This window comes from Ustilaginoidea virens, chromosome 3, assembly GCF_000687475.1.
Source record: "Ustilaginoidea virens chromosome 3, complete sequence".
In the NCBI taxonomy this organism is placed as follows: Eukaryota; Fungi; Ascomycota; class Sordariomycetes; order Hypocreales; family Clavicipitaceae; genus Ustilaginoidea; species Ustilaginoidea virens.
In genome coordinates, this window is record NC_057318.1 from 5,016,999 (window position 1) to 5,028,537 (window position 11,539).

General features: G+C 53.6%; 3 protein-coding genes across 3 annotated transcripts; 1 reads left to right on the plus strand and 2 right to left on the minus strand.

Moving 5' to 3' along the window:
* Positions 1–2,180: 2,180 nt before the first annotated feature.
* On the plus strand, positions 2,181–4,702 carry UV8b_04259 (uncharacterized protein; the record flags this gene model as incomplete). The annotated part of the gene is made up of 3 exons (XM_043141757.1): positions 2,181–2,381; positions 2,476–4,219; positions 4,296–4,702. The coding sequence occupies 3 exons, from the start codon at positions 2,181–2,183 to the stop codon at positions 4,700–4,702; spliced, it is 2,352 nt and encodes a 783-aa protein (XP_042997691.1).
* Positions 4,703–5,068: 366 nt separating this feature from the next.
* On the minus strand, positions 5,069–6,726 carry UV8b_04260 (uncharacterized protein; the record flags this gene model as incomplete). Its single annotated transcript, XM_043141758.1, has 5 exons — positions 5,069–5,455; positions 5,534–6,159; positions 6,292–6,297; positions 6,364–6,431; positions 6,563–6,726. 5 exons carry the CDS (start codon positions 6,724–6,726, stop codon positions 5,069–5,071), a joined length of 1,251 nt encoding a protein of 416 aa, XP_042997692.1.
* A 2,529-nt stretch (positions 6,727–9,255) lies between these two features.
* On the minus strand, positions 9,256–11,457 carry UV8b_04261 (uncharacterized protein; the record flags this gene model as incomplete). The annotated part of the gene is made up of 1 exon (XM_043141759.1): positions 9,256–11,457. One exon carries the CDS (start codon positions 11,455–11,457, stop codon positions 9,256–9,258), a length of 2,202 nt encoding a protein of 733 aa, XP_042997693.1.
* Between the last annotated feature and the right edge of the window lie 82 nt (positions 11,458–11,539).

The following is an 11,539-nucleotide window of genomic DNA, read 5'->3' on the forward strand; positions in this document are numbered from 1 at the left end:
CTATGTGTGCGCCTTACATCCTAGCGATTCTAATATTTGCTTCTATAAAAAGAAAAGCTGCTAGTGTCGGAATCGCTGTCGCAAGGTGCCCAATTGGGCACCAATTAGGCACATTGCGATAGATATGCCGCGCACACCCGTTACGCACGATATGGCTACTTTTGCCCCTATGCCCCTAAGCCCGGTAGGGCACGCGGGCAGCCCGGCCCGACCGCGCCGATACACGTGACCACAGCACGCACAAAAAGGCCATATCGTATAATTACCCTCTTTTGCTTCCTTTCTTTCCTTTTAGATATTCAGTCATTAGTAAAGTCAATAAATCCTTTACTTAGTGACCTCACGGTATATAATATCACGCGCGCGACCCTACATATAACTGGGTACCCCAAGTTTATATCAACAATTCAGACTATTTAGACGGGTTTTACTCTATTAATAAGGACCACTAGGGAGTAGTTAATAGAGACCTTTTAATTAACTACACGATAGTAGAGAGTGATCTAGCTCTTTCTCTTCTCAATAGGTGAGTGAGATGAACTGACTTATCGATATTAAGAGTTATATCAATAAGGTTATCGACTGGAGTATTAGTGCCCGAAGTTAGGGAAGGAGGTTAGGTGTCGATGACGTCACTTGTCGTTGGGGTATAAGTTATTGCCTTCGAGTCAGATATGACCCCGAGTCCCTTAGGGTCCTCTAGGCCTGGGTCGAAATATCTAACGTTAACTACTCTAAGAGTATTATAAGAGTTGTTAATAACGTTGGTATTAGAGGTACTACCCGAGCCAGAGGGGGTGGGGGTAATAGCCTATCGGTTGAGTAGAGTTATTAAGCTGTCATTCTAACAGGCAATCTGCTTATTTTGTCTTGCCATCTATTCGGCTAGACGAAAAAAGGCGGCTATTAAATCTTAGGGCGCCGCCGAGGGCTATTAAGATTAAGAAGCATTAGACGATATAGTTAATTGAAGTGGTTCCTAAGACTATTTAGACTATTTAGATGGGTTTTGCTCTATTAATAGGGACTACTAGGGAGTAGTCAATAGAGACCTTTCAATTAACTATACAATAGTAGAGAGTAATCTAGCTCTTTCTCTTCTCAGTGGGTGAGTGAGATGAACTAACTTATCGATGTTGAGAGTTGTATTAATAAGGTCATCGACTAGAGTGTTAGTGCCCGAAGTTAGGGAAGGAGGTTGGGTGTCGATAATGTTACTTATCGTTGGGGCAAATTGCTAGGCCTTTTTGGTCTACCTTTTTAGGAAGGAAGTAAAGGAACGGCGTGACTTAACCTATTCAACGGGGTAAATAGTGTCCGCATCGAGTGGCGAGAAATTTTCTGCTAAGTGTGAGGCAGTATCTCGTTAATGCTGAGTGAGTTATATTGACTACGGATGACTCGTCTTATAGAAGATATAGAGGCGCTGCGAGTCTAGAATTAAGTCTTTGCTAGGGGAGTGCAAAGATATGAATAGCTTTAAGACGATGCTGCCTTTTCTTGACTTTTCTTGTAAATAGCTTTAAAAAACGAGGGAGTTTGAAAACTTATCTGTTTCGTCTATCTGGACGGCTGCGGGGAGGAATATCGCAGGAAAACGGCGGCGGGGCTCTGCGGTGTTGTTAGCGTTGAAAAGAAAAAATAAGAATATGTTTGGTTCTGGTTCTGGTTCTAATGCTGTGCAATTGCTACCAATTGTCACGATCAATGAGGTCAGAGTGTGTATTGTAATAGGCTTGGTTCTTCTCTCTAGCTAATGTCTACGGGGAGCTAATCTATACGTATATATATATGGGTATTGTCACGTGAGGGTGTCACGTGAGTGACATGTGACACAGGTACTGGGTACATTCCAGCACCACTCCTACAAGTTCCCCCCGAGGCCAGTGCCACCATCACGTGAGCTGGCGTTTCTCCCTCCAGCCTTCCAGTCTCCCATGACTTCAACCGTCCATCTCCATGTCCTCTTCGTCCCATCATGTCCTCTTACGCGCTGCTCCTTCACCTCCACACTCGTGAACAGGCTCTTGTTTTGTAGGACAGGACCCGTAACGCCGCGCGTACATGTGCGCCTCCAAGCGAAATGTCGACCCGCACGTAAACATCTCCAATCCCTTCGCTCGCTGCAGCTGCAAGACCGGTCAACCTCGCCTTCGCGTCCGCTTCTTCCCCAAGCGAACATGGCTACCTCTGCTGAGAAACCTACCATGACGGACAATTCCAACGCCATCGCCCGTCCGGTGCCGCGCAAGTTCAAAGCGTCTGACCTCCCGCTCCCTTCTGCGACCCGGGCTGCCATCGAGAGCCTGGCACACAGCTTCAAAAAGGAAGGCGCGTACGACTTGATTCGAAAGCAAGTGTGGGATAAGTTCGAAGCCAGCGTATGATTTCCCTTTTGGGGATCCGTTTCCCTACACACCCGCCCCCAGAAAGTCCCCCCACAAGTTACTGTACTCACACATGATGGTGGTGCAGGACTACGAAGCGCAAGTCACAAAGGCCATCCTCGAAGTGGCAGAGAAGGAGGTCGAGCGCAATCCTCAGCAGCTGCTGACCTTGGATCCGCGCAAGGCCGCAGCTCTCATTGACGGCGCTCTTGAACGATCCGGCGTCTATCACAAAGCCGAGGACGTCATCGGCCAGCTTATAGACCTCGACGCCATTGAGGAACGGATTCGAGAGATTCGCCGGGCCGACATTGGCGAAGACGCGGCCGAGGCTGAGCGGCTCCGTGGCTCCAAGACCGATGAGGAGTACGCTGCAGACACAGAGGCGCGGCAAGCTGAGCGGGAACGCGTGAGAGAAGAACTTCGCCAAAAGGAACTGGCCATTGACGAGGAAAAGCGCCGCATCGCCAAGGAGGAGCGCAAGAAGGAAGAACGCGAACGCGAACAAGCCGAGCTGAAGCGGCAAGAAGAGAGAGACGGGCGGCGTAGAAAGCGAGAAGAGGACCGTGCCGAAAGGGAAAGGGTGCGTGACGAGGAGCGGGAGAAAAGACACAAAGAGCGTGAACTCCGAGAAAAGGAGAGGGAGCAGCAACGCGACCGTGACCGATCAAGAGACAGGGATCGGGACAAGGATCGCGACCAGGAAAGGTACAGGGACAGCAACAAGGACCGTGGACGAGACCACTCGCGAGATCGCTCCCTCGACCGCGACAGGGAAAGGGCCTCAAAGGCCAAAGAGGCAGTGCAGGAGCAAAAGCTCTCCAAGGAGGACAACGAGAGACTGGAACAAGAAGCCTTGGCGGACTTGCTGCGAGAAAGCTCCAGGTCTGATCATGCCAAGGTCGAGCTCGAGGTTGACGCGGCCCTCGCCCCGCCTCCGAGGAAATCCGTGCCGGCTTCTGCGATTGACCCCATCAGAAGAGACTCCCGCAAAGTTGCCGAAAGCGGCTCCCGAAGCGAAAGGCGAGAGTCGCAGGCTCCGGCAGACTCGAAGCCGACTGGCTTGCGAGACGGGAGACGATCGAGCCGTAGCGCCTCTCGTGCCGGAGACAGAGACCGCAACGCGGCTCGGGAGAGGAGCCGCCGTCGCGAAGACAGCCGGAGACGGGATAGACGGTCGCAGTCCCCCCAGCGAGAAAGGAGCCGGTCCCGAGACCGCAACAGACGACGGGACAGGAGTCGCTCGCGGCTAAGACGCGACAGGTCGCGTTCTCGGCACAGACGAGACCGCGTCCGCGACCGGAGCCGCTCGACGCGACGCAGGGAGCGCACGCGGTCGCCGCTGAGGTCGGAGCGGCGCGACCGGAGCAGCTCCGAGCGACAGCGGTCCCGCACACCTGTCCGCGCGGAAAGACGGGCGCGGAGCCGCTCCCGAGCCAGACGCGACCGGAGCCTGTCGAGAGACAGCCGACGCGGCGCGGCCGCCGACCACTACGACCCTCGGGCCTCGGCTCGGTCACCGCAGGTGCGACGGCACAGCCACGATCGGCATCGCGACAGAGCGAGAGACAAGGACAGAGACAGGAACCGCGACCGAGACGCCGAGCGCGAGAGGGGTCGGGACCGCTCCCGCTCCCGCTCCCGCTCAGGTTCCCGCTCCCGCCCCGGCGCCGCTGTCGTCCGCACCGCCTCGGCCGTCCGAGAAGAGCTGGAGGAGCGGAAGCTCGTAGAGGTGAAGAAGCGCGAGAAGGAAGCCAAAGCCTACCTAGCCGCCCAGAAGTACGCCAAGGCCAAGGGTCTTCCCATCCCAGGCGTGGACGACAAAAAGACCAGTAAGTCTGCGAAATTCCTCGCGTCGCTGGGCGTGTGGGCGCGGCCCGGGCGTCTCGACTAATGGGCTCTAAGCAGCGCGAGAAGACCGTCGAGACGGCCGCCGTGACGAAAGACGGCGCAGTCGGTCGCGGAGCAATAGTCGTGATAGGAGGTACAGGGACAGAGATCGCGACAGGGACAGGGACAGGGACAGGGACAGGGACAGGGACAGGGACAGAGACAGAGACAGGGACAGGGACAGGGACAGGGACAGAGATCGTGACAGACACCGCGACAGAGACAAGAGTCGCACCCGTGACCGGGATCGCGACAGAGACAGGCGCGACAGGTCACGCCACAGTCACAGAGACAAGGGCAGAGACCGCGACCGAGACGCGGACAAGGACGACCGGCGACGCAGAGACAGGAGGAGCTTGTCTCCTCGTAGAGACCGACGGCGTACGAGATCGCCTAGCCGGCGCCGCAGGAGCAGGAGTCGCTAGCCTCGACGCGGACTTTGTTTCTCTGCCGCCCGTTCGATACAAATTGATACCCCGGAATTCCTGCCGTCACAAACTTGCTTAAATTTTGTACTTTGCTCGGGGCATTATATTCTGTCCTTGCAACTGACAGTCGGCATCGGCTATATACCATCGAGACGTCATCATAAAGACCAGCAGAGACAAAGTTCTAGTCATCAAGTTATCAGGCCCCCAATTTCAACATCATACAAGCGACATTCTGGCAAATGTTATCTATTGTTCGGACCGCTATTGAACCCTCCTCTTCTTTTTTTTCCGTTTTTTTTTTCCCTTCCTTGACACATTCTATCATCCGTGAAATTACATCCATGCAACAGGGTGGGAATTTCACTCCGTTCCGGACCATGAGGGAAGTCTCAGCATCTGAGTCTTTTGCGGGTCGTAATGTTGCAAGGCAGCAACAAAGATGAATAAGCCGCCAAAGACGAGTGCCGTGATAACAACGCATCGTCGTGTCGCCAAAGAGCCGGAGCCGCGGCCCTGAGCAGACGTCGAACTCCACATGCTGACTGTCCACGAAATAGACAAGCGAAACAGCTTGACGATTTGCTCGTAACCAAGCGAGTAGTACGTTAAACCGGCGAGAGCAATGGCGTATCCAATAGTTTGCATAAACGAGATCTTGGTGTTCCAGATAAGAATAGACACGATGATGAGAAGAATGTTCTTGAATATGCCAGTAAGGGTCATGACCAGGCCGGACGTGCGTCCAATCTGAAATGGTTGCTTGTCAGCAAGGATGGAACAGAGGGAGCATGGCTCTCGCAGCAACGCTTAGCAACATGTACGTACCAAAAAGACGCTGGTGATGTTCAACAAAAAAGCAATAGAAGCATTCAGAATCAGTATGCTAATTCCGACGTCAGACACGGCAGCCCACGTGAACCTTGGCAATTCGCTGGGTACAGCCACGAGAAAGTTCATGACGGCACAGACGGGAGCAAAGTAGTAAAGCCCAACGAGGGGGTCCATCTTCATGCCGTCTCCGCTGAGCAATACTTGAATCATGACGATGCGTATAGCCTCGAAAACAATGCCACCCATCTGGTACATGAAACCAATGAGGGAGAAGTGGATTTCACCGACCGAGGCCAGCGCCACACCTGCCACGATCCACAGAACGTTGAGGAAGGATGCCAGATTAGGCTCGGCAACGCGCCATGCCCAAGAGGTGAAGAGCACCGCTACAGGGGCTGCAGCCTTGAGCATCTGGATGAAGGGCACAGACAGATACAGATAGACCACATTGGAGCAAACGAGAGATCCAGAGTAAAAGATGCCGATGGGGAGGATTGTTCGGCAGTACGTGCGGGAGGTAAGCGGTATCTTCTTACGAGAGTCGAGCAACGACGTCGACCGAGCGAGAATTTGTGTAGCGATTGTAGCGAAAACCAGATGCCAACAGGTCAAGAGGATAGCTGGTGCTAGGTCAGTGAGACGTTTCTCGCCGGCGGGAACCCTCGTTTCCCTGGATTCTCCGTTTCGTTGCCTGTCCCAGACAGCCCAGTTGATGGAGGAGTGGGCCACGCTTCAAAATGGGGTCAACTTACGGAAGCCTAAGCACTCCTGTTAGCCATGATTCGTGAACAATAAAGATTGGCATGGGGCGGGAGAGGACATACGAAATCCTCCAGTGTCTATTAACCACTTATTGAAAAGAATAGTGCAATTTGAAACAAAAATCCAGGCTCTGAATGTGCAGGTGTCAGTAGGCTCTTCCCGAATCTGCGACGAGACAACGCAGGCCGACTCGTCTGGATGACAGCCACCTTTTCGGAAGCATCTGATCTGCCGTAAACGGGAAAGGGTGATTGCACGCACGATATATACACGGCCGTGTGTAAAGTCCTAGCGACTGGTTCCTCTTCCTTGCTGACGGCATTGGTTGGTAGCACATCATCGTCCATGTTGAACGAAGAGGAGGGAGCGGTAGACGACGACATTGCGGAGGACGGTGTGCTGGATGACGAGGGGTGCGAGGCCATGAGAGACTAGGATTGAGCGAACACCGGTGCCGTTCGGCTAGCCAAGCGAGACGTGGTGAGGAAGGTCTGCGTCGTCTCTTCTGCGTGCGCAGTCGCGCTACATGTGAACGAATTGCGAAGAGATGAACAAAGGCCAAAAGTCCTGCGTCGCAGGGTCGGCGGTGGTGGTTGGGCAGTCTGGAGTTGGTGTCGAGGACCAAACAAGAGGCAGCCGTGCGGATGAGATTGAGACGGGGTCGCGGGATTAGTGGAAGGCACGGTCGCGCCACGGGGCATCAATGGCGGGAAGGAGCGACAGCGCTGACCTCCCTCAAAAGACAAATTGCATTTGCCGGGTCTGGGCTCTGTTGGCCTGGGATCAGGGCAAAAGGCGAATTAAAAAAAAAAAAAAAAAAAAAAAACCCGAATCTGAGCTGACAATTTAACATGAAAAAAACTCTGAACGAGCATGGGCCGCAAAGAGCGAGAATAACACGATTACTCCGTTGCCCGTACTCCGTACGCGAGGCTGAATTACTCGAGGGCTCTCTGGATCGTCATTATTGGGAGCTGAACCCCTTTTTCTAGCCAAAGGGGGCTTAGACCGTGGACTACAGTGTACGGAGTAGGTAGTATCCGTAGGTATGTAGTACCGCATCACAGCTATGGATCCAACTGTAAATGGCAAGGGGCCTGGAGACCCAGCTGTCCAATGGAAGTACCGAAGAAAGTCTCAAACCCATTGCCCGCCCGCATACGGTAGGTTAGGTGAGGTACTTATCCGAGAATAGTCCGTGCAGGGGCAAGACATTATGGGTGCACGGCAATGATTCTGTGAAGCTGGAATTGGCAGCCACCCGCTGACCTGTTTATTCCAGTCATGACCCGACCGGCCCTTGGCGCGTAGTGCTGCTCAGTGCTCAGTTGCTGACGGAAAAATTGAGTCGCGACATGCGGAGTACATACACATGTACTCACGAGTTTGGAGATGCAACCAAGCTGCCACCAGTTGACCCCTAAGTGGGCGTGCCTGTTCCGATTTTAGTACATAGCCCCCGCAGCATCTCCTGTCAATGTTAACAGCAAATGCATCGAGGTACGAGGTACGAGGTACGAGGTGCTACGAAGTTACGAACCCTGTCAGCTGGCTTATGGCACGCTTGGAAGCCCGCACGGCTTTATACATACCTGTAGATTCGGGGGCGGCACTGTAAAGCTTCAATGTTCCTCTAAAAGTTGAGGCCATCCGGATGGCCGCTACCAGACTTGTTAGTGCCTGGAGGCTCCAGTCAGCTCCAGCTCCTGTCAAGGGAGAACCAGTGCTCACTAAAAGGCAATTCGTCCAACTACCAGACCGGTTCCCCGAGTTGCCAGGCATGACAAGCAACTGCGGCACTCCTACTCCTTGCTCCGTCTCAGAGCGTTGATGTTTCCAACAAGTCTGGTCCATCGACACGTTTTCCCTTGCTCCATCCCCCTCTCCGCCAGCCCCTAACACGTCTATCCGTATACCACACTTCACGCACATGCAGTAAGCTAATCTACGCCATGGAGGGAGGGAGCTAGCCACATTCCCCTCCCCTCCCCTCCCCTCCCCTCCCCTCCCCTCACCCAGTTGATCGGTTCTCCTCCGTCCTCCGCATCCCTTGCGTCACATGCGATGGAAGTATTGAGCAGCAGGCAGGCCAAGACGCCTAGTGAAAGCACCAGGCCTAGGTTAGGTAACTAGCCTGGGCTGGGCTGACCCTTGGCATCGACAAACTTGCCAACAAGCCCAAGCCAAGCCACATCTTGATTCTCGACTAAAAAACCGTGCCGCCTTCTTGGCATCAAGGGCCCCCACCCTTGCATGATGGGAGCCTGTGCCCACACGCATCAACAAAATATCGCGGCAGGGAAAAGGAATAGCGCTTCCCGTGGGACTTGCAGCGTTGCTCCTTGGAGTACCCCGTACACCCACAGGCAATTCCAACCCAGTTCACAAGCGCTTCACGCCTCTTTCTCAACACAAGCTGAGCGCCACTGGTACGACGCGAAACACTAAATGCGGCCCGTCCCATTTTTGCTCAGGATCCCCCTCCACGAGATGCCCTGATGTCCCCCTCCCCCCCCCCTTCCCCTACCGCGTGAGATGGACACAGGACAAAAGCCCTAGATGCATGCTAGGCTACTAGCATTTGCTTCCGGTCAAATTCTTCCATAAATGTGCCTCATAGGTCCGTCTTCCGCGCCGTGATAAGTCGGGTCTGGTTGTTGCCTCAGGCACCTCAGCCCCAAAATACCAGAGTTAGGCCTCCCGAGCACAAAGTATAGAGCAGTGATGATCAATGTCGCCATCTTTATTCTTGCTACAGACTGCATCTTGCATCTTCTTGAGCCCATAGTACAATGTATCAACCGTGCCAATGCAGGCTTCTGAAACCAGCAATCCGCCCAACTCCATCGCAATGCAGTTTCCAGGGAGAAAAAGGATACAATAATCATGCCTTGTCAAAGACGTCGCAACACCAAAGCCCCCATTTTTGTTCCGTCTATCCGGTTCCCCTGGGATCAAGACGGACCCTTACCATCCAGCTGTTCTTCCTCATCATCATGCGTCCAATGCGAAACGCTGGATGGTGCAGACGTCACAGTTGTCGAGTCATCTGCTGTGTCCCTGCTGGTGTCCAACGTTTCGGGCTCGGAAAGCTCGTCAACTGTGCTGCTGGAGAGAGCACATCTCGTCGGTCCGCTTCCCGTCCCTGTGTGTAGGTCCTGCCTTTCGAACACGGCAATATCAGCAGGTTCGGTTGCCATTCCGCTTGGCATCTCGTCGTCCTTCAGGTCAGGCACCGCCATCTCCTGAGCATCCTCCATCCTGGCTTCTTCGGCTTGCAGAACTATGCTAGGATCCACACATTCGTAAAAGAGCATAAAAACTCCAGGAGCCAGCGACATGACCACGTCTTCGTCGACTTTGCTGACATTGTGATCGCTCAAACGCCACCAGCCCGGGTTGTTTGCCTTGGATCGCATTCGTGGCTTCTGGTCTTCTGCCAGGCCACCATCATCTTTATCGCCATCGATGACAACGGTTGAAGATGCTTCGTTGCTCTCGGGCGCCTCAGAATCAGGGTACCTCCTGTAACATATATAGTGGCCATTTTCATGGCGTCCATAGTGAGTAACAACTGCTCGAAGCTCGTAAATGGGGCCTGTCAGTCTCGATGGACTCAAGTCACCGGCAACCATGGAGCGTCTTGGGTCCAGGAGCCATTGTTCTTGCTCAGATCCGCCATCGCCAGCTAATTTCTCCTCGGCATCTTGGCCACTTCCCAGGCACCAAGGACCGAGATCCAGCGTTTGTGGGAATGAGACGGGGGCAGAATTCTTGATCATATCAAACGTCCTCGGGTCAAAAACGGATCGATTCACGTGAATGGCCAGGCTCTGTGGTGGGCGCGCAATCACAATTTGCTTAGTTTTGGTAGTCGTGACTTTGCCTTGGGATGAGATGTTGCACTTTTCTGTGATTGTCCTTTCGTCAAAGTCGTCCTCCTCGAGAGCTAGCTCGACTTGTTCAAGTCTGCGAAGCGGCTCTTCCAATCTGAAAGGGGAATCCCTTGCGCGAAACTGTTCCAGCAGCTTGGTAAGCAGGTTTTGAGCCTTGAGCAGTGTGCACTTGGGGCATTCGACCCCTTCAATCTCCTCCACCTTGCTGTAGGCATCAAGCCGCTCGTAGAGGTCGTGATGATGCTTGTCCAGGCCAAGACTGAGCGTCAAACAGCTGAAAGGTATCATTGACAAACCTTCCGAATGCCCGCATCGAACGCATGCCACTCGCTGCGCAAGCAGGCCTTCTAGAGGATTGCGAAGAGTTTTTGCGGCTGCAAGCTCCGCGTTCGATTGGAGGCTCTGATACCCACTGTCATCGCTGTGCTGGCTGTGTTCGCTATAGACGAAATCGTCTTTGCTGCTGCAGTCGGATCCCAAGCCGCAATGCCGCCGCGTGGACTTGATTGCCCTGGCAACACTCTTGTCCACATCATCAAGTATCTTGGAGAAGTACTCCTGCGCGTCCTGTTGAGTCCATGTGCTCATGGACTTTAGGAGACTTGGGGTCCATATCGTTTTCCCATTGTTTGTGCAGTCGTTGAGGTCCGCGATGAGGGATCGTAAAGTATGCGCCACGTCGTCGGTCGGTCGCTGCATGTCGATGGCCCGTACACATGCCGAGAGATAGTTGGGGAATGAAGGGAGGGAGGCGAGGCCTTGCAGGATGCTATTCTGATAACAGGAATTATCCCGATTGCCTAAACCTGCCGGCCGTTCCAGATCCAGCTTCAAACCCAACACGCTGCCTGTAACGGATAGGGCTCTATTTCTTGCCAGGAAAACATGTTCCATCATGCCGCCTGGGCGGTCCAAGCCCACTATTCTTCTCACCATCTTGCTTTTGGCAGCGTGCGTGTCCGGAGGCGGCTCAGTCATGGACTTTGGGTTGACCCAGTTATGGACAGCAACCAGCATTGCTGTTGGGATTGCCGAAACAAGCAAGTCCCAAAGGTGTGTAGCTATCGAGTAAGCGATGGATTCGAAAGACGATTCAATGGTGTTAATTTTGAGAACCAACGCGACCAGGAGTACCACGATGGTGATGATAGCTGTCGGCTCGTTCAAGCGGTCCAGGACTCGCCCTGGAGACTGAACCTGCCGAAAAGCCTCCACCTGGTCGTCGTAAAAATTGGTGAATTGAGGGTTTTGTGAATTCATACTGTTGAAATGCTATCGCATGCCGTCTGCCCGAGTCTAGCGCTGTAACACCTCAACCTTCATTGGTGTTTGCTTCGGTCTG